Raw genomic sequence first — 23,688 nt, forward strand, 5'->3', positions numbered from 1 at the left:
CGGGAAGATCACAGCACCTGAAGGTCCCGCAAAGTAGGCAGATCCTCCACGGGGCGACCTATACCCGCGCAAAAATTCTTCTCACATGAGTAGTGAGGAACCAGGCGTTACCCCGGCTCATTATTTTCCTTACTCATTAGTTTAAGGCATACCAGCTCACTGCCATACGAGTGGTACCAGCCTGTCGTACAATATTAAACATATAAGGGAGAGTTAAACTGAATGATCTCAAGTGCTTTATATATGTAGATTACTGTCAGATACTCCGTAATCCTGTTCAGTTTCATATAATTTATTCATATTTAAAGAGCACTTTGCGAAGTAAACACAGTACACACATATATGTAAATGATATGTTTTGAAGAAGTGCATGATGGTAGCAAAAAGATGCAACGCCAACCGGACATGATGACGTTTGCTGCTGACGTGTTCCCGCCCACTTTCTCCTAGTTGCGGTGGCATTGGTGGTGTGGAACTGTGTGGTGGGAGAAATATGCCGACGTGTTGCTGGATGTACTGATCTGAAAATGGGTAATGACGGCGGGCGCCGGCATGTACAGCAGGTAAGGGGGGTGGCTGTTATTGTACTCTGATATCTCGTCATAGGTGCGAATTACAGCGTTTCCTATATCCGCCCCGGCAGTTGCGTAAGTTCGCCCCAGTCGCCCGGAGGCATGATAAAATGTTGGTGCCCCCCCTATACATATAGGAATATATATATATATATATATATATATATATATATGAATGAAGAAGTGGCACTCACGGGACTTGATTGTGATAAAAATAAGACTCAGGACACGGCGGTCTCAGATGAAAGATCTTTCAGCTGAGACCGCCGTGTCCTGAGTCTTATTTTTATCAATCAAGTCCCATGAGTGCCACTTCATTGATTTAGCTACAAGGTCCCACAGACCTGTTAGGAGGCACCTGGGCATTAACTGGGGGAGGAGAGAGTGCCGGCACTTATATATATATATATATATATACACGCCATATATAGATATCTGGTACTTGGGGTGAACAGTAGTAGCGTACTCACAATAGTACTTTCACAATAGTAGTATAGCTACACATACCTCTTTCACTTACACAAACCTCTTTCAATTAAACAGACACACACATGCCTCTTTCAATTACACACACACATCTTTCACTTACACACACACGCCTTTCACTTACACACACACACCCGCATCTTTCACTTACACACACATGCATGTCTTTTACTTACACACACTCACATGCCTCTTCCGTAAACCCACACTCACATGCCTCTTTCACTTACACACATATGCATCTTTCAATTACACACACACACACACACACACACACACACACACACACACACACACACACACACACACACACACACACACACCATGCCTCATTCAATTACACACACACACTCACATGCCTTTCACTTACACACTCACATGCCTTTCACTTACATACACACACGCCTATTTCAATTACACACAAACACACAGTTACACACCCACAATTACACACACATGCCTCTTTCAATTAAACAGACACACACATGCCTCTTTCAACTACACACACAATTACACACACACACACACACACACACACACACACACCACACCTTATTTAATTACACACACACACACACACACACACACACACACACACACGCCTCATTTAATTACACACACACACACACACACACACACACACACACACACACACACACAATTACACACACACCACACCTCATTTAATCACACACACACACACACACACACACACACACACACACACACACACACACACACACACACACGTCTTTTTCACTTAAACACACAACTTTCGTTAAAACACACAGACACACACACCTCCCTTCAAAACATCAACACACATAAACACAGTCAGTGTTGCCAATATTTATTAAAGATACCCCAGTAATCAACCCCATACACACACATACACCACACACACATACACCACATACACAGTGCAGCAGCATGAGGCAGGTGTTGCCAGTGCCTACCTTCGGCTAGCAGCAGGATGGAGGAAGAGAGAGCTTCAGACGGCCAGCTCTTCTGGAAGTACCTGTGATCAGCTGTGCGCTGGAGCTCCCCCTAGCTGCAGCCAGCTGCAAGCTCGTCTCTGTGGATACGAGGAGGCAGCTGCTGCAGCCGTGTCACGACACTGACATCCACATTCGGCGCAGCGGCGATGGATTGTCGGGCAGTGGGAGGGAATGGAGGACAGGTGCCCCCTTGAGGTCAGGAGCCCGGCGGCAGCCGACTCCACTGCCTCCCACAGTTCCGCCACTGCGCCCCGGTACCTTGCGATTAGCAGCGCGGCCCAGATCGCTGTATGCTCAGTGGTCGGTGTGCAAATCTCTGGGATCTCGGTGGCCATCTTGGGATAGGACATGAAGTCTCCCTGAAGAACAGAAAGACTGGAGTCTGTGCAGTAACACACTCCTAGTTCAATAAAGAGGGAAGTCAATCTGGCAACTATTGGTAATTAAGTAGTGAGTGGCAGTGTCAGTCACTCACTGCATGCGTGGCATGTGACAGACTTTGGCGATGTCAGCAGAGATGTCATCAGTGTGAGGAGCAGAGGGAGGAGACAGAGAGCTTGATTCTGCAGTGGACACAGACATCTGCTTCTTTTGATGCAGTCTCGTCTACATCTACTGATAATGCCGCGTTTTCAATTGCAGTGTCCTGAAAAAGTGTACTTCCACCACTGTGCATCTTTGGACACACCACTGGTGCACCATCGAAGCTTGCACCAGCTCTACGGCAGGGGGCCCACACCAAAAACCATGTACCATTTCTTCAATACTTACCGCTCCGGAGTCCTGTGTCGGCATCTCCAGCACTGCACAAATCACTGTGAAAATGGTTCAGTGCCCATTTCCCCAGCATCTTGCTCATCTGCAATAGAAAATTCAATGGGAAAATGGCTGCCAAGCCATTTCTCCGGAGACCTGCACAAGCGCAGTAGACTCTCACACAACGCCAGAGTCTACTAGTGCTCACTAATGCACTGCTGGCTAGAAAGGAGTGAGCCCGGACGGAGAATACGCACTGACCCCCTTCTCTCTTAATACACGCTACACTAAACAATGTTTTGTGATTAATGTTAAAAACATTGGTACTACTAATGTTGTCTTTCAAAGTCCCATACCTAATTTAAGGGGGGTATTCAATTACACGCAAAGGTTTACTCCGCGACTAACTGCCAGCAAAAAATCCTGTGTCGCGAAAAAGTCTATTTAATTAAATAGCCATATTCCTGCGCTGAAAAATCAGGATTCATGTGCGGAAACCCAGCGATTCCAGGTAAACTGCGGAATCAATGTTTTATTTCCCACCCATGTCCCGTTTCTCTGGGGGGGGTTTACGTGGACTTTACCTCACAGCTCCAAGAGCTGCGTGGTTCAGTCCGTCTGCGGGGACTTTCGCATGGGGAAATTTGCTGCTGATTGAATACCTCCAGCACTGCAATTTACCACGCTAATTGAATGCCCCCCTCCCCTCCCCTCCTAGGGATGGCCATTGGAAACCAATGGTTTGCAACCATGGATTCGATTGAAGTCATTTTTACATAAAAAATGTTTCCTACAGTTGCCAGCCATTGGATGCTACATGTGATGCCCATCAGACTGTCGGAATTCAGCTGCGGACACCTGGAGGTGGGATACGCAACTTTGCTTAAGTGCTCGTGTATGAAGCTCTGGCTGCTTCTGCCCATACGGCTCAGTATACAATAAGGAAGGACACCAAATTTTGATGGTTTAACACCAACAATATTTTTCTTGTGATGGTAGTGTCTTTACCATGTTATGGTGGCTTCCTGGTGGCAGCTGACATTGAATGATGCAGAAGAAATAGCCATCCAATGTTAAAAACGATACAGCCACAGGGTGATATTGCGCAAACATGTTTTCATTCCGAATGCAGCTTAATCAAAGCAATGCAATGTTTTTTTCCCCATCAAATTCTTTTGAGTGTGTAAAGTTAAACCCCGCCATCATTTGATGGCATGCAGTGTGAAGTGATTCTTATGAATATATACAACAATCATCTTTCCGTTATTAATCTTCCAGAATAGAAACGATTAATGCAGATTGTTTTTCTATCGTTCAACTTTAGAAGGGATCGGGAAGATCACAGCACCTGAAGGTCCCGCAAAGTAGGCAGATCCTCCACGGGGCGACCTATACCCGCGCAAAAATTCTTCTCACATGAGTAGTGAGGAACCAGGCGTTACCCCGGCTCATTATTTTCCTTACTCATTAGTTTAAGGCATACCAGCTCACTGCCATACGAGTGGTACCAGCCTGTCGTACAATATTAAACATATAAGGGAGAGTTAAACTGAATGATCTCAAGTGCTTTATATATGTAGATTACTGTCAGATACTCCGTAATCCTGTTCAGTTTCATATAATTTATTCATATTTAAAGAGCACTTTGCGAAGTAAACACAGTACACACATATATGTAAATGATATGTTTTGAAGAAGTGCATGATGGTAGCAAAAAGATGCAACGCCAACCGGACATGATGACGTTTGCTGCTGACGTGTTCCCGCCCACTTTCTCCTAGTTGCGGTGGCATTGGTGGTGTGGAACTGTGTGGTGGGAGAAATATGCCGACGTGTTGCTGGATGTACTGATCTGAAAATGGGTAATGACGGCGGGCGCCGGCATGTACAGCAGGTAAGGGGGGTGGCTGTTATTGTACTCTGATATCTCGTCATAGGTGCGAATTACAGCGTTTCCTATATCCGCCCCGGCAGTTGCGTAAGTTCGCCCCAGTCGCCCGGAGGCATGATAAAATGTTGGTGCCCCCCCTATACATATAGGAATATATATATATATATATATATATATATATATATATGAATGAAGAAGTGGCACTCACGGGACTTGATTGATAAAAATAAGACTCAGGACACGGCGGTCTCAGATGAAAGATCTTTCAGCTGAGACCGCCGTGTCCTGAGTCTTATTTTTATCAATCAAGTCCCATGAGTGCCACTTCATTGATTTAGCTACAAGGTCCCACAGACCTGTTAGGAGGCACCTGGGCATTAACTGGGGGAGGAGAGAGTGCCGGCACTTATATATATATATATATATACACGCCATATATAGATATCTGGTACTTGGGGTGAACAGTAGTAGCGTACTCACAATAGTACTTTCACAATAGTAGTATAGCTACACATACCTCTTTCACTTACACAAACCTCTTTCAATTAAACAGACACACACATGCCTCTTTCAATTACACACACACATCTTTCACTTACACACACACGCCTTTCACTTACACACACACACCCGCATCTTTCACTTACACACACATGCATGTCTTTTACTTACACACACTCACATGCCTCTTCCGTAAACCCACACTCACATGCCTCTTTCACTTACACACATATGCATCTTTCAATTACACACACACACACACACACACACACACACACACACACACACACACACACACACACACACACACACACACCATGCCTCATTCAATTACACACACACACTCACATGCCTTTCACTTACACACTCACATGCCTTTCACTTACATACACACACGCCTATTTCAATTACACACAAACACACAGTTACACACCCACAATTACACACACATGCCTCTTTCAATTAAACAGACACACACATGCCTCTTTCAACTACACACACAATTACACACACACACACACACCACACCTTATTTAATTACACACACACACACACACACACACACACACACACACACACACGCCTCATTTAATTACACACACACACACACACACACACACACACACACACACACACACACACACAATTACACACACACCACACCTCATTTAATCACACACACACACACACACACACACACACACACACACACACACACACGTCTTTTTCACTTAAACACACAACTTTCGTTAAAACACACAGACACACACACCTCCCTTCAAAACATCAACACACATAAACACAGTCAGTGTTGCCAATATTTATTAAAGATACCCCAGTAATCAACCCCATACACACACATACACCACACACACATACACCACATACACCACACATACACAGTGCAGCAGCATGAGGCAGGTGTTGCCAGTGCCTACCTTCGGCTAGCAGCAGGATGGAGGAAGAGAGAGCTTCAGACGGCCAGCTCTTCTGGAAGTACCTGTGATCAGCTGTGCGCTGGAGCTCCCCCTAGCTGCAGCCAGCTGCAAGCTCGTCTCTGTGGATACGAGGAGGCAGCTGCTGCAGCCGTGTCACGACACTGACATCCACATTCGGCGCAGCGGCGATGGATTGTCGGGCAGTGGGAGGGAATGGAGGACAGGTGCCCCCTTGAGGTCAGGAGCCCGGCGGCAGCCGACTCCACTGCCTCCCACAGTTCCGCCACTGCGCCCCGGTACCTTGCGATTAGCAGCGCGGCCCAGATCGCTGTATGCTCAGTGGTCGGTGTGCAAATCTCTGGGATCTCGGTGGCCATCTTGGGATAGGACATGAAGTCTCCCTGAAGAACAGAAAGACTGGAGTCTGTGCAGTAACACACTCCTAGTTCAATAAAGAGGGAAGTCAATCTGGCAACTATTGGTAATTAAGTAGTGAGTGGCAGTGTCAGTCACTCACTGCATGCGTGGCATGTGACAGACTTTGGCGATGTCAGCAGAGATGTCATCAGTGTGAGGAGCAGAGGGAGGAGACAGAGAGCTTGATTCTGCAGTGGACACAGACATCTGCTTCTTTTGATGCAGTCTCGTCTACATCTACTGATAATGCCGCGTTTTCAATTGCAGTGTCCTGAAAAAGTGTACTTCCACCACTGTGCATCTTTGGACACACCACTGGTGCACCATCGAAGCTTGCACCAGCTCTACGGCAGGGGGCCCACACCAAAAACCATGTACCATTTCTTCAATACTTACCGCTCCGGAGTCCTGTGTCGGCATCTCCAGCACTGCACAAATCACTGTGAAAATGGTTCAGTGCCCATTTCCCCAGCATCTTGCTCATCTGCAATAGAAAATTCAATGGGAAAATGGCTGCCAAGCCATTTCTCCGGAGACCTGCACAAGCGCAGTAGACTCTCACACAACGCCAGAGTCTACTAGTGCTCACTAATGCACTGCTGGCTAGAAAGGAGTGAGCCCGGACGGAGAATACGCACTGACCCCCTTCTCTCTTAATACACGCTACACTAAACAATGTTTTGTGATTAATGTTAAAAACATTGGTACTACTAATGTTGTCTTTCAAAGTCCCATACCTAATTTAAGGGGGGTATTCAATTACACGCAAAGGTTTACTCCGCGACTAACTGCCAGCAAAAAATCCTGTGTCGCGAAAAAGTCTATTTAATTAAATAGCCATATTCCTGCGCTGAAAAATCAGGATTCATGTGCGGAAACCCAGCGATTCCAGGTAAACTGCGGAATCAATGTTTTATTTCCCACCCATGTCCCGTTTCTCTGGGGGGGGTTTACGTGGACTTTACCTCACAGCTCCAAGAGCTGCGTGGTTCAGTCCGTCTGCGGGGACTTTCGCATGGGGAAATTTGCTGCTGATTGAATACCTCCAGCACTGCAATTTACCACGCTAATTGAATGCCCCCCTCCCCTCCTAGGGATGGCCATTGGAAACCAATGGTTTGCAACCATGGATTCGATTGAAGTCATTTTTACATAAAAAATGTTTCCTACAGTTGCCAGCCATTGGATGCTACATGTGATGCCCATCAGACTGTCGGAATTCAGCTGCGGACACCTGGAGGTGGGATACGCAACTTTGCTTAAGTGCTCGTGTATGAAGCTCTGGCTGCTTCTGCCCATACGGCTCAGTATACAATAAGGAAGGACACCAAATTTTGATGGTTTAACACCAACAATATTTTTCTTGTGATGGTAGTGTCTTTACCATGTTATGGTGGCTTCCTGGTGGCAGCTGACATTGAATGATGCAGAAGAAATAGCCATCCAATGTTAAAAACGATACAGCCACAGGGTGATATTGCGCAAACATGTTTTCATTCCGAATGCAGCTTAATCAAAGCAATGCAATGTTTTTTTCCCCATCAAATTCTTTTGAGTGTGTAAAGTTAAACCCCGCCATCATTTGATGGCATGCAGTGTGAAGTGATTCTTATGAATATATACAACAATCATCTTTCCGTTATTAATCTTCCAGAATAGAAACGATTAATGCAGATTGTTTTTCTATCGTTCAACTTTAGAAGGGATCGGGAAGATCACAGCACCTGAAGGTCCCGCAAAGTAGGCAGATCCTCCACGGGGCGACCTATACCCGCGCAAAAATTCTTCTCACATGAGTAGTGAGGAACCAGGCGTTACCCCGGCTCATTATTTTCCTTACTCATTAGTTTAAGGCATACCAGCTCACTGCCATACGAGTGGTACCAGCCTGTCGTACAATATTAAACATATAAGGGAGAGTTAAACTGAATGATCTCAAGTGCTTTATATATGTAGATTACTGTCAGATACTCCGTAATCCTGTTCAGTTTCATATAATTTATTCATATTTAAAGAGCACTTTGCGAAGTAAACACAGTACACACATATATGTAAATGATATGTTTTGAAGAAGTGCATGATGGTAGCAAAAAGATGCAACGCCAACCGGACATGATGACGTTTGCTGCTGACGTGTTCCCGCCCACTTTCTCCTAGTTGCGGTGGCATTGGTGGTGTGGAACTGTGTGGTGGGAGAAATATGCCGACGTGTTGCTGGATGTACTGATCTGAAAATGGGTAATGACGGCGGGCGCCGGCATGTACAGCAGGTAAGGGGGGTGGCTGTTATTGTACTCTGATATCTCGTCATAGGTGCGAATTACAGCGTTTCCTATATCCGCCCCGGCAGTTGCGTAAGTTCGCCCCAGTCGCCCGGAGGCATGATAAAATGTTGGTGCCCCCCCTATACATATAGGAATATATATATATATATATATATATATATATATATATATGAATGAAGAAGTGGCACTCACGGGACTTGATTGATAAAAATAAGACTCAGGACACGGCGGTCTCAGATGAAAGATCTTTCAGCTGAGACCGCCGTGTCCTGAGTCTTATTTTTATCAATCAAGTCCCATGAGTGCCACTTCATTGATTTAGCTACAAGGTCCCACAGACCTGTTAGGAGGCACCTGGGCATTAACTGGGGGAGGAGAGAGTGCCGGCACTTATATATATATATATATATACACGCCATATATAGATATCTGGTACTTGGGGTGAACAGTAGTAGCGTACTCACAATAGTACTTTCACAATAGTAGTATAGCTACACATACCTCTTTCACTTACACAAACCTCTTTCAATTAAACAGACACACACATGCCTCTTTCAATTACACACACACATCTTTCACTTACACACACACGCCTTTCACTTACACACACACACCCGCATCTTTCACTTACACACACATGCATGTCTTTTACTTACACACACTCACATGCCTCTTCCGTAAACCCACACTCACATGCCTCTTTCACTTACACACATATGCATCTTTCAATTACACACACACACACACACACACACACACACACACACACACACACACACACACACACACACACACACACACACACACCATGCCTCATTCAATTACACACACACACTCACATGCCTTTCACTTACACACTCACATGCCTTTCACTTACATACACACACGCCTATTTCAATTACACACAAACACACAGTTACACACCCACAATTACACACACATGCCTCTTTCAATTAAACAGACACACACATGCCTCTTTCAACTACACACACAATTACACACACACACACACACACACACACACACACACACACACACACACACACACACACACCACACCTTATTTAATTACACACACACACACACACACACACACACACACACACACACACACACGCCTCATTTAATTACACACACACACACACACACACACACACACACACACAATTACACACACACCACACCTCATTTAATCACACACACACACACACACACACACACACACACACACACACACACACGTCTTTTTCACTTAAACACACAACTTTCGTTAAAACACACAGACACACACACCTCCCTTCAAAACATCAACACACATAAACACAGTCAGTGTTGCCAATATTTATTAAAGATACCCCAGTAATCAACCCCATACACACACATACACCACACACACATACACCACACATACACAGTGCAGCAGCATGAGGCAGGTGTTGCCAGTGCCTACCTTCGGCTAGCAGCAGGATGGAGGAAGAGAGAGCTTCAGACGGCCAGCTCTTCTGGAAGTACCTGTGATCAGCTGTGCGCTGGAGCTCCCCCTAGCTGCAGCCAGCTGCAAGCTCGTCTCTGTGGATACGAGGAGGCAGCTGCTGCAGCCGTGTCACGACACTGACATCCACATTCGGCGCAGCGGCGATGGATTGTCGGGCAGTGGGAGGGAATGGAGGACAGGTGCCCCCTTGAGGTCAGGAGCCCGGCGGCAGCCGACTCCACTGCCTCCCACAGTTCCGCCACTGCGCCCCGGTACCTTGCGATTAGCAGCGCGGCCCAGATCGCTGTATGCTCAGTGGTCGGTGTGCAAATCTCTGGGATCTCGGTGGCCATCTTGGGATAGGACATGAAGTCTCCCTGAAGAACAGAAAGACTGGAGTCTGTGCAGTAACACACTCCTAGTTCAATAAAGAGGGAAGTCAATCTGGCAACTATTGGTAATTAAGTAGTGAGTGGCAGTGTCAGTCACTCACTGCATGCGTGGCATGTGACAGACTTTGGCGATGTCAGCAGAGATGTCATCAGTGTGAGGAGCAGAGGGAGGAGACAGAGAGCTTGATTCTGCAGTGGACACAGACATCTGCTTCTTTTGATGCAGTCTCGTCTACATCTACTGATAATGCCGCGTTTTCAATTGCAGTGTCCTGAAAAAGTGTACTTCCACCACTGTGCATCTTTGGACACACCACTGGTGCACCATCGAAGCTTGCACCAGCTCTACGGCAGGGGGCCCACACCAAAAACCATGTACCATTTCTTCAATACTTACCGCTCCGGAGTCCTGTGTCGGCATCTCCAGCACTGCACAAATCACTGTGAAAATGGTTCAGTGCCCATTTCCCCAGCATCTTGCTCATCTGCAATAGAAAATTCAATGGGAAAATGGCTGCCAAGCCATTTCTCCGGAGACCTGCACAAGCGCAGTAGACTCTCACACAACGCCAGAGTCTACTAGTGCTCACTAATGCACTGCTGGCTAGAAAGGAGTGAGCCCGGACGGAGAATACGCACTGACCCCCTTCTCTCTTAATACACGCTACACTAAACAATGTTTTGTGATTAATGTTAAAAACATTGGTACTACTAATGTTGTCTTTCAAAGTCCCATACCTAATTTAAGGGGGGTATTCAATTACACGCAAAGGTTTACTCCGCGACTAACTGCCAGCAAAAAATCCTGTGTCGCGAAAAAGTCTATTTAATTAAATAGCCATATTCCTGCGCTGAAAAATCAGGATTCATGTGCGGAAACCCAGCGATTCCAGGTAAACTGCGGAATCAATGTTTTATTTCCCACCCATGTCCCGTTTCTCTGGGGGGGGTTTACGTGGACTTTACCTCACAGCTCCAAGAGCTGCGTGGTTCAGTCCGTCTGCGGGGACTTTCGCATGGGGAAATTTGCTGCTGATTGAATACCTCCAGCACTGCAATTTACCACGCTAATTGAATGCCCCCCTCCCCTCCCCTCCTAGGGATGGCCATTGGAAACCAATGGTTTGCAACCATGGATTCGATTGAAGTCATTTTTACATAAAAAATGTTTCCTACAGTTGCCAGCCATTGGATGCTACATGTGATGCCCATCAGACTGTCGGAATTCAGCTGCGGACACCTGGAGGTGGGATACGCAACTTTGCTTAAGTGCTCGTGTATGAAGCTCTGGCTGCTTCTGCCCATACGGCTCAGTATACAATAAGGAAGGACACCAAATTTTGATGGTTTAACACCAACAATATTTTTCTTGTGATGGTAGTGTCTTTACCATGTTATGGTGGCTTCCTGGTGGCAGCTGACATTGAATGATGCAGAAGAAATAGCCATCCAATGTTAAAAACGATACAGCCACAGGGTGATATTGCGCAAACATGTTTTCATTCCGAATGCAGCTTAATCAAAGCAATGCAATGTTTTTTTCCCCATCAAATTCTTTTGAGTGTGTAAAGTTAAACCCCGCCATCATTTGATGGCATGCAGTGTGAAGTGATTCTTATGAATATATACAACAATCATCTTTCCGTTATTAATCTTCCAGAATAGAAACGATTAATGCAGATTGTTTTTCTATCGTTCAACTTTAGAAGGGATCGGGAAGATCACAGCACCTGAAGGTCCCGCAAAGTAGGCAGATCCTCCACGGGGCGACCTATACCCGTGCAAAAATTCTTCTCACATGAGTAGTGAGGAACCAGGCGTTTGCCCGGCTCATTATTTTCCTTACTCATTAGTTTAAGGCATACCAGCTCACTGCCATACGAGTGGTACCAGCCTGTCGTACAATATTAAACATATAAGGGAGAGTTAAACTGAATGATCTCAAGTGCTTTATATATGTAGATTACTGTCAGATACTCCGTAATCCTGTTCAGTTTCATATAATTTATTCATATTTAAAGAGCACTTTGCGAAGTAAACACAGTACACACATATATGTAAATGATATGTTTTGAAGAAGTGCATGATGGTAGCAAAAAGATGCAACGCCAACCGGAAATGATGACGTTTGCTGCTGACGTGTTCCCGCCCACTTTCTCCTAGTTGCGGTGGCATTGGTGGTGTGGAACTGTGTGGTGGGAGAAATATGCCGACGTGTTGCTGGATGTACTGATCTGAAAATGGGTAATGACGGCGGGCACCGGCATGTACAGCAGGTAAGGGGGGTGGCTGTTATTGTACTCTGATATCTCGTCATAGGTGCGAATTACAGCGTTTCCTATATCCGCCCCGGCAGTTGCGTAAGTTCGCCCCAGTCGCCCGGAGGCATGATAAAATGTTGGTGCCCCCCCTATACATATAGGAATATATATATATATATATATATATATATATATATATGAATGAAGAAGTGGCACTCACGGGACTTGATTGATAAAAATAAGACTCAGGACACGGCGGTCTCAGATGAAAGATCTTTCAGCTGAGACCGCCGTGTCCTGAGTCTTATTTTTATCAATCAAGTCCCATGAGTGCCACTTCATTGATTTAGCTACAAGGTCCCACAGACCTGTTAGGAGGCACCTGGGCATTAACTGGAGGAGGAGAGAGTGCCGGCACTTATTATATATATATATATATATATATATATATATATATATATATATATACACGCCATATATAGATATCTGGTACTTGGGGTGAACAGTAGTAGCGTACTCACAATAGTACTTTCACAATAGTAGTATAGCTACACATACCTCTTTCACTTACACAAACCTCTTTCAATTAAACAGACACACACATGCCTCTTTCAATTACACACACACATCTTTCACTTACACACACACGCCTTTCACTTACACACACACACCCGCATCTTTCACTTACACACACATGCATGTCTTTTACTTACACACACTCACATGCCTCTTACGTAAACCCACACTCACATGCCTCTTTCACTTACACACATATGCATCTTTCAATTACACACACACACACACACACACACACACACACACACACACACACACACACACACACACACACACACACCATGCCTCATTCAATTACACACACACACTCACATGCCTTTCACTTACACACTCACATGCCTTTCACTTACATACACACACGCCTATTTCAATTACACACAAACACACAGTTACACACCCACAATTACACACACATGCCTCTTTCAATTAAACAGACACACACATGCCTCTTTCAACTACACACACAATTACACACACACACACACACACACACACACACACACACACACCACACCTTATTTAATTACACACACACACACACACACACACACACACACACACACACACACACACACACACGCCTCATTTAATTACACACACACACACACACACACACACACACACACACACACAATTACACACACACCACACCTCATTTAATCACACACACACACACACACACACACACACACACACACACACACACGTCTTTTTCACTTAAACACACAACTTTCGTTAAAACACACAGACACACACACCTCCCTTCAAAACATCAACACACATAAACACAGTCAGTGTTGCCAATATTTATTAAAGATACCCCAGTAATCAACCCCATACACACACATACACCACACACACATACACCACATACACCACACATACACAGTGCAGCAGCATGAGGCAGGTGTTGCCTGTGCCTACCTTCGGCTAGCAGCAGGATGGAGGAAGAGAGAGCTTCAGACGGCCAGCTCTTCTGGAAGTACCTGTGATCAGCTGTGCGCTGGAGCTCCCCCTAGCTGCAGCCAGCTGCAAGCTCGTCTCTGTGGATACGAGGAGGCAGCTGCTGCAGCCGTGTCACGACACTGACATCCACATTCGGCGCAGCGGCGATGGATTGTCGGGCAGTGGGAGGGAATGGAGGACAGGTGCCCCCTTGAGGTCAGGAGCCCGGCGGCAGCCGACTCCACTGCCTCCCACTGTTCCGCCACTGCGCCCCGGTACCTTGCGATTAGCAGCGCGGCCCAGATCGCTGTATGCTCAGTGGTCGGTGTGCAAATCTCTGGGATCTCGGTGGCCATCTTGGGATAGGACATGAAGTCTCCCTGAAGAACAGAAAGACTGGAGTCTGTGCAGTAACACACTCCTAGTTCAATAAAGAGGGAAGTCAATCTGGCAACTATTGGTAATTAAGTAGTGAGTGGCAGTGTCAGTCACTCACTGCATGCGTGGCATGTGACAGACTTTGGCGATGTCAGCAGAGATGTCATCAGTGTGAGGAGCAGAGGGAGGAGACAGAGAGCTTGATTCTGCAGTGGACACAGACATCTGCTTCTTTTGATGCAGTCTCGTCTACATCTACTGATAATGCCGCGTTTTCAATTGCAGTGTCCTGAAAAAGTGTACTTCCACCACTGTGCATCTTTGGACACACCACTGGTGCACCATCGAAGCTTGCACCAGCTCTACGGCAGGGGGCCCACACCAAAAACCATGTACCATTTCTTCAATACTTACCGCTCCGGAGTCCTGTGTCGGCATCTCCAGCACTGCACAAATCACTGTGAAAATGGTTCAGTGCCCATTTTCCCAGCATCTTGCTCATCTGCAATAGAAAATTCAATGGGAAAATGGCTGCCAAGCCATTTCTCCGGAGACCTGCACAAGCGCAGTAGACTCTCACACAACGCCAGAGTCTACTAGTGCTCACTAATGCACTGCTGGCTAGAAAGGAGTGAGCCCGGACGGAGAATACGCACTGACCCCCTTCTCTCTTAATACACGCTACACTAAACAATGTTTTGTGATTAATGTTAAAAACATTGGTACTACTAATGTTGTCTTTCAAAGTCCCATACCTAATTTAAGGGGGGTATTCAATTACACGCAAAGGTTTACTCCGCGACTAACTGCCAGCAAAAAATCCTGTGTCGCGAAAAAGTCTATTTAATTAAATAGCCATATTCCTGCGCTGAAAAATCAGGATTCATGTGCGGAAACCCAGCGATTCCAGGTAAACTGCGGAATCAATGTTTTATTTCCCACCCATGTCCCGTTTCTCTGGGGGGGGTTTATGTGGACTTTACCTCGCAGCTCCAAGAGCTGCGTGGTTCAGTCCGTCTGCGGGGACTTTCGCATGGGGAAATTTGCTGCTGATTGAATACCTCCAGCACTGCAATTTACCACGCTAATTGAATGCCCCCCTCCCCTCCCCTCCTAGGGATGGCCATTGGAAACCAATGGTTTGCAACCATGGATTCGATTGAAGTCATTTTTACATAAAAAATGTTTCCTACAGTTGCCAGCCATTGGATGCTACATGTGATGCCCATCAGACTGTCGGAATTCAGCTGCGGACACCTGGAGGTGGGATACGCAACTTTGCTTAAGTGCTCGTGTATGAAGCTCTGGCTGCTTCTGCCCATACGGCTCAGTATAAAATAAGGAAGGACACCAAATTTTGATGGTTTAACACCAACAATATTTTTCTTGTGATGGTAGTGTCTTTACCATGTTATGGTGGCTTCCTGGTGGCAGCTGACATTGAATGATGCAGAAGAAATAGCCATCCAATGTTAAAAACGATACAGCCACAGGCACAGGGTGATATTGCGCAAACATGTTTTCATTCCGAATGCAGCTTAATCAAAGCAATGCAATGTTTTTTTCCCCATCAAATTCTTTTGAGTGTGTAAAGTTAAACCCCGCCATCATTTTGATGGCATGCAGTGTGAAGTGATTCTTATGAATATATACAACAATCATCTTTCCGTTATTAATCTTCCAGAATAGAAACGATTAATGCAGATTATTTTTCTATCGTTCAACTTTAGAAGGGATCGGGAAGATCACAGCACCTGAAGGTCCCGCAAAGTAGGCAGATCCTCCACGGGGCGACCTATACCCGCGCAAAAATTCTTCTCACATGAGTAGTGAGGAACCAGGCGTTACCCCGGCTCGTTATTTTCCTTACTCATTAGTTTAAGGCATACCAGATCACTGTCATACGAGTGGTACCAGCCTGTCGTACAATATTAAACATATAAGGGAGAGTTAAACTGAATGATCTCAAGTGCTTTATATATGTAGATTACTGTCAGATACTCCGTAATCCTGTTCAGTTTCATATAATTTATTCATATTTAAAGAGCACTTTGCGAAGTAAACACAGTACACACATATATGTAAATGATATGTTTTGAAGAAGTGCATGATGGTAGCAAAAAGATGCGACGCCAACCGGACGTGATGACGTACCTGCTGGCGTGTACCCGCCCACTTTCTTCTAGTTGCGTTGGCGGCGGTGGTGTGGGACTGTGTGGTGGGAGGAACATGGCCGACGTGTCGCTGGATGAACTGATTAGAAAACGGGGAATGACGGCGGGCGCCGGGATGTACAGCAGGTAAGGGGGGCGGCTGTTATCGTACTCTCTTATCTCTTCATAGGTGCGAATTGCAGCGTTTCCTATATACGCCCCGGTCACTTGCGTTTGTCGGCGCTGTATGCTCAGTGTTCGGTGTGGGAACCTCTGGGTGGTTATTGGTGGCAGTGTGCTGCCACTCAATGGGGGAGAGATTGGGCCTATTTTCTATGTACAGTACTGGCTGTTTGGGCTGCAAAGCAGCGATGGGGTCAATTACAGAGCTGGGCATATGGTTCACTGTGCACTACATGTGCCATAATGCACGCTGCGAGGTTATGCTGAGGGTTGAGGTTCTACAGCACCTACTGTACTCCTGTTTTTCTATTTTCTCCGGCCCTTAAAGTGTTTGTGTGCAACCATGCTGTGTGTGTGTATATGTATGTGTGTGTGTGATGTTTCTGCTGTAATAATAATATGATCAGTGGTTCCATGTGGCTGCTATGTGCTTCTATTTTGCATGAGGGTAAATTCATTTTAATGTAATCTTTTAAACGGGGCATGCCTTATAAAATTACCTGGCAGACCATTTGTCCAATCTGGCTGGTTGGAATGAAAGTCTGGTAATATGTATGGGAGAGAATGAATGATCGATTTGTTATTTGCTCCCATACATTACCAGATTTTCATTCCAACCAGCCAGATTGGACGGATAATTGTAAAGTGTATGCCCACCTTTTAGTTTTATAGAGATGTATATACTTACACTGTGATTATCTGGCGGATCGCCCAGATTAACTGTAAAGTGTATGAGTGCGACCAAAAAATATTGACTGGTTGGCCAAGCTGGATTGGTCAGTGTGTCTGTCCTATGCAGTGTTTTCTAAGCTGAAAGTGGGCTGCATTGGTCATCGTGTGCCCTACCGCCGCCAACCAACGGACATTTGCCCTATTTCTTCACACTGGAAGGAACGGGGAAATGTCTCCTCACCAACATTGTGTCCAATACACTGTGAGATATCTGTGTATGGCCACAATATTTGCAGCGTCCGAGGCTGCCAGATAAAATGCCTGTTGTCTGACAGGCATTTTATCTGTACGTGTATGCCCAGCATTGTAAGCATGTTACATTTTTGTCCATCACATTTTATTGTAATGCGGGCCATCCATCTATCAGACTATACCCCTATGCCAGGGACGTGCGGTGAGCTAAATGGTATAGGACGCACTTGCTAGCACCAGAGCCAGATATACAAGCAGTGTATGAGGCAAAGGATACATCTGGACATTATACACAGGTGCAGCAGTATAAACTCCAGGAAATTTGATGATGTACATACATACATACATACATACATACATACATACATACATACGCACGCAGCGTGTAACCGGCACTCTCACTTCTTCTGTTAGTGCCGCGGTGCTCATTCAACAGTGTATGCAGTCAGTCCAAAATACGGCACTCAGCGGTCTTAATCATCAAAAATAACTCACAGTTTAGGCAGCATAAGCTTTGCAACGTTTCGGCTTTTTATTAGCCTTTTTCAAGCAGTATAACCATAACCAAATAGTGTTCAATTTAAATTTTTAAAGGGTAAGGGTATTTAAGATTTAAATTGAACACTATTTGGTTATGGTTATGCTGCTTGAAAAAGGCTAATAAAAAGCCGAAACGTTGCAAAGCTTATGCTGCCTAAACTGTGAGTTATTTTTGATGATTAAGACCGCTGAGTGCCGTATTTTGGACTGACTGCATACACTGTTGAATGAGCACCGCGGCACTAACAGAAGAAGTGAGAGTGCCGGTTACACGCTGCGTGTGTACAGGTACTATAAAAACATAAAATTTATTTCAGAAGACAAAGCACTAAAAGGGGTAATATGTAGGAGGATAATAATTAAAAATGCAGCCTAATTCAAAGTATTGTATAAAAAAGCGAAGGCAAAACTTAAAAAATTCAAAAACACATATGCCAAAATTCATAAAAAAAGTACATAAAAACATGAGAGATAAGGTATAAAATATACAGGATATAAGATAAAAAAGGGGAGAGGTAGCTTAACTTCAGTGGTTGAGGTATAATCAGAGTAGCATCCAACGCGTTTCATCCCTCATGGACTTAATCAAGGGACCCCTTGATATGTGACCACTGTTTTTTATGATTCAATACACGGTTTTGATTTTGACGGAGTGCCGCTGCCTTCTTTCTGCTTTTTATTATATATGTAATTATGTGTGTGTGTGTATATGTATGTATGTAATATATATATATATATATATATATATATATATATATATATATATATATATATATATATATATTATATAATGTGTGTATGTATGGAGCACTAGACTTACTGATATAAATTATGTGACCCCTTGAAGAAGTCTGCTGAGACGAAACGCGTTGGGCCTGTACTGACCACCCACTGTTTTCAAGCGAAGTTCTGAATTCCTATCCTTTTATATTTCTCGTTTATTGTCAAAAGTTTATTCTTTTTTTTTTTTTTTAAACCATTCTTTGAAACTGTTTTTTCTCTCGTATATATTAAAATCTATTTTTATAATTTTATATCATCTTTTGGCTCCTAATTATAAGCATACAAAAACATTGTTTTTAGCCACACTCGTCGCCAGTACCCCTATCCCCCCATTTTTTATACCCGTTAACAATACCATACCAGTGTTGTATTTTCTTTTTCATCCACTAGGGGTCACTGGAGTACTCTTGGGATATGGACGGCTTAGCAGAAACAAAGGCACTGAATATTTAAATTTAGAACTCTCCACCCCTCCATATCCCAGAGTACCTCAGTGTAGTATCTCAGTGTTTTTTCTGTGCTCACAGCACTAACCAGGCTTGTGGGGAGATCCCACACTTGGTGGAAGATTTTATTAATACTTTTTACTTTTTTCACTTAGCACATCCCTTCCCAGTTTCTGGAAAAACATGGGTCCGGGATTGTGCCGCTGCACGGGCAGCGCATGGCGTGTCGGTCCTCACAAAGAGCACCCTCACAGCCACAGGCAGCCCACTGTCTCCTGCAACAGCTGGACGGAGCTTACAGATAGAAGCCCCGTCGCAGCCATGACCTGAAGGGCTGGACGGAGCTTACAAATAGAAGCCCCGTCGCAGCCATGACCGGAAGAGGAGGCCTCCCTACAAGGTATGCTGGGGAAACGGGGCGGTCAGCGCAGGCTGCCGCCCCGCTGTGTGGGGTCACTGTTGTAATGCCGCCACCGCTCATACAGCCGCCCGCCCCAGCCGCTCCGTCCGGCCGCCCCAGCACCGTCCGCCCGCCCAGACGCTCCGTCATGGTGCCAGCGCTGAGAGGGGGAGAACCGCCGCAGCTCGGCTAGCGACGCCGGAAGCCGATACGCGCCGCTCCGGCCAGACGACCTCCGCTGCTCGGCAAGAAGTGTCCCTCGCCTCCCTGCAACTTCCCGGCGCTCCCCGCTGAGACACAGCGCTACAGGGAGTACAGGGGGAAGGGGGGGGGGGATCTGGCTGATTACAGCGGCAAGGGAATGTAAAGGGCTGCCATATATTTATTAACAGCAGGCAGAGTTAATGTATAATAGGCTATTGAGCCTATATTAATACTGGATCCATGTATTGTAGATGTGATTTTCACTGTGTAATAGGCTATTGAGCCTATATTAACACTACAGCATGTATTGTGGACTGCCTGTGATTATCACTGTATAATAGGCTATTGAGCCTATATTAACACTACAGCATGTATTGTGGACTGCCTGTGATTATCACTGTATAATAGGCTATTCAGCCTATGTTAACACTGTAGCAATTGTAACTGTGATTATCAGTGTAAGCATGGCATGGGGGCCATTTTAACCATGCTTCCTGTTTCTTCCAGTTTGTAATTCCAGAACATTCCTGCCCTACATCACTACTCCACCGGAGGCGCAGGGGTGTTAGTGGGAAGTTTGGTTCAAGTTTCACATAGGCTGGCCATGTGAACTGCATTTCGGCCATAAATAGATATATATATATATTACACACCTTAAGTAATAATTTTACTAAGTCGTGCAAGTGTCTGTACTTTGCCTATTGTGTTGTCTGTCGGCATAAGGAGTAAGGCTCCAGCACAGACTAAAAATACTTTTAAACAAAAGTCTGGACATAAATCTACCACATGTTCAGTATGTTTTGTAGGTTTCCACTCCGGAAGCCGGTTCATTCCCAGATCCTATGTTAAGCATTGGCAATTTACTCCGCTCGACAGGAGCGGTAACATCGGAGTCTCGGAAGTTACTCCGCCAGCTTTAACGGAGGAGTCTCAGTCCAATTTAACTTTGGATACCAGGGTGTTAATTTAACTGGTCTTATAATTTAAACATTTCTTCTATGTTGCAGTCCTGACAATTCTATGTCAAACCTCACAGCGCAAAATACGAGTGAGGAGGGCACATTAGACAGTCAGATAGTGCGGGTTTTTACAACCATACATTGCTAATGACCAGTGAGTCAGTCTCTGAAATTTACAGAGAATAAGGAGGCTCTAACATCCAAATTTACAGAGAATAAGAAGCCTCTAACATCTAATCCGTTGTATTTACTAAACGACAGATCTTCACTGGGTTTCTTATTTAGGATATCTTACTAAGATTTAAGGCTATTTACCCGTTTCCACACAGTGACATCTAAATTGGAGAATCCGCCATTGGTGAATTCGTCTGTGTCAAACCTTATAAAGACCCAAGATACATTTGGGTCACTAGGGCGCTCTGTGTATGGAAACAATGACGATCACGTTATACTTATCGTTAATGAGAAGCTGCTGAGTATCTCGGTACAGCGTCTGCTGCCGCCTGTTACCTTGCTTCTCGTTTTTCATCGTCGCTAATTTCAGCACGACAAGGCCAGAAGTTGTTTGGTCCTAAATTGGACAAAATGGCCTCCTCCGGTATCAAGCCGGAAATACTCTGGTCCGGCGTTTAAAGCTTTTAGACTTCAGTCTTTTCAAGGCTGTTGTACAAAAACAGTCACGCCTTGTAACGCCAGGGCGCTAAAGTCACAACAAGCCAGTGGCTTGACGGGCTCTCAGCCCATCTCGAATTTCCGATTGTGGAAGCGCGCCTTTACACGTTACATTTGCCGGGTTTCCAGCCATCCACTCATGGATGTATCCGCTATTTAGGGTTAAAAGACAAGACTGCCTCTGTCGGACGAAATAAGGCGTTTTGGCACGTTGCCATTCAGTCTCTGCTGGTTTCAGCAGTTTTTATTTCCAGGTCTGGTACACCAACAAAGTCAGGGTTATTATTCCCGTCTGTTTGTGGTACTGAAGCCGGAGGGCTCCGTCGCAGTCTCAATCAGCAAGTCACTTACTACAGATTGAAAATGGATTTTCTGCAGTTAGTATTTGCATATTTGGAGCCACAAGATTGCATGATTGCGCTTGATCTCCAGAATGCGTATTTACCCATTCCGGTTTGGTCACCTCATCACAGGTTCTTGCGTTTTGCAATACGCCACTACCATTAACCGTTTCAGGTTCTACCGTTTGGCCTCTTGTCAGCGCCTCGGGTATTCATCAAAGTGATGTGTGTGATGTTAGCTCATCTCAGATCCCTGGCAGTGACAATCGTTCCATACTTAGACGATCTGCTCATAAGAGCTCCGTCTCAACAGATGCTCCTCCTACTTGCGCTGCTAACGTACACCACGGTTGCAGTGTCAAGTTCAAAAACAATCGCATCTAATTCCGTCTCAACGACTTCAATTCCTAGGTATGATTCCAGATACGGTAAATCAAAGAATTTACCTACTACACCAGAAAGAACAGATTATGCGCCATCTGGTACAATTAGTGCTCAAGCCACGCACACTATCGGTACATTGGTGTATTCGCCTATTAGGAACAATGATGGGCTTTCGAAGCGCTTCAGTTCGGAGGTTTTCACTCGCGTATCCCACAGGGGGGCGAGGGTGTCTCTACTCTGGGCGAGAGTCTCAGAGGTTGGGGAGTTGTAGTTTAAAATGGTCAGCGACACGGTTTCTAAACGGATCACGACAGATTGCTGTCTATAAAGGTCCTGGAACTCCGTGCAATTTACTATGCACTACATGCTTCGCTCTCAGACTGTCCAAGGCCAATCACACAACGCGACGGCAGTCGCATACACAACAACCAGGGAGGAACGAGAAGCCGCATGGCAATGCGGGAAGTAGCTCGAATCCTCAATTGCCCAGAATACCACAAGGTGATATTGTAGACTGGGTTCATTCCGGGAGTGGACATCTGTTAGACAGATGATCTCAGCCGTCGGGATTTTCATCCAGGAGACTGGGCATTAAATCCAGAGGTGTTTTCACAGGTTGGTCCACAGGTGGGGTTACCCTCAGGTGGACATGATGGCATCTCGCCACAATTACAAACGCCCACTATGTGTCCAGAACGACAGTTCCCAAGGGCAGTGGCGGTGGATGCTCTCACAATCGCGTGGCCGTACAGCCTCGTGTATCTGTTTCCACCATTTTCCGCTGTTCTCTCCGTTGCTAAAACGGATCATAAGAGAGTCCGTCACAGTC

General features: G+C 45.4%; 1 protein-coding gene and 5 non-coding genes across 7 annotated transcripts in view; 1 reads left to right on the plus strand and 5 right to left on the minus strand.

Annotated features, from left to right (window-relative positions):
* Positions 1 to 150, minus strand: LOC134959291 (U12 minor spliceosomal RNA). Its single transcript, XR_010187341.1, has one exon. It is a non-coding gene; the product is annotated as a U12 minor spliceosomal RNA (small nuclear RNA).
* Positions 151 to 4,143: 3,993 nt separating this feature from the next.
* Positions 4,144 to 4,293, minus strand: LOC134959292 (U12 minor spliceosomal RNA). The gene has a single exon (XR_010187342.1). It is a non-coding gene; the product is annotated as a U12 minor spliceosomal RNA (small nuclear RNA).
* A 3,973-nt stretch (positions 4,294 to 8,266) lies between these two features.
* LOC134959293 (U12 minor spliceosomal RNA) lies at positions 8,267 to 8,416 on the minus strand. Its single transcript, XR_010187343.1, has one exon. It is a non-coding gene; the product is annotated as a U12 minor spliceosomal RNA (small nuclear RNA).
* Positions 8,417 to 12,423: 4,007 nt separating this feature from the next.
* LOC134959295 (U12 minor spliceosomal RNA) lies at positions 12,424 to 12,573 on the minus strand. Its single transcript, XR_010187344.1, has one exon. It is a non-coding gene; the product is annotated as a U12 minor spliceosomal RNA (small nuclear RNA).
* A 4,034-nt stretch (positions 12,574 to 16,607) lies between these two features.
* Positions 16,608 to 16,757, minus strand: LOC134959286 (U12 minor spliceosomal RNA). The gene has a single exon (XR_010187337.1). It is a non-coding gene; the product is annotated as a U12 minor spliceosomal RNA (small nuclear RNA).
* A 269-nt stretch (positions 16,758 to 17,026) lies between these two features.
* Positions 17,027 to 23,688, plus strand: part of POLDIP3 (DNA polymerase delta interacting protein 3) — a 207,942-nt gene continuing 201,280 nt past the window's right edge. For both annotated transcript variants that reach the window (XM_063940391.1, XM_063940392.1), the window contains exon 1: positions 17,027 to 17,170. In XM_063940391.1, coding sequence (XP_063796461.1) covers positions 17,100 to 17,170 — 71 coding nt within the window. In that variant the 5' untranslated portion in view covers positions 17,027 to 17,099. The remainder of the gene's footprint in view (positions 17,171 to 23,688) is intronic.

The sequence above is a fragment of the Pseudophryne corroboree genome, chromosome 9 (genome assembly GCF_028390025.1).
Source record: "Pseudophryne corroboree isolate aPseCor3 chromosome 9, aPseCor3.hap2, whole genome shotgun sequence".
Taxonomy (NCBI): domain Eukaryota; kingdom Metazoa; phylum Chordata; class Amphibia; order Anura; family Myobatrachidae; genus Pseudophryne; species Pseudophryne corroboree.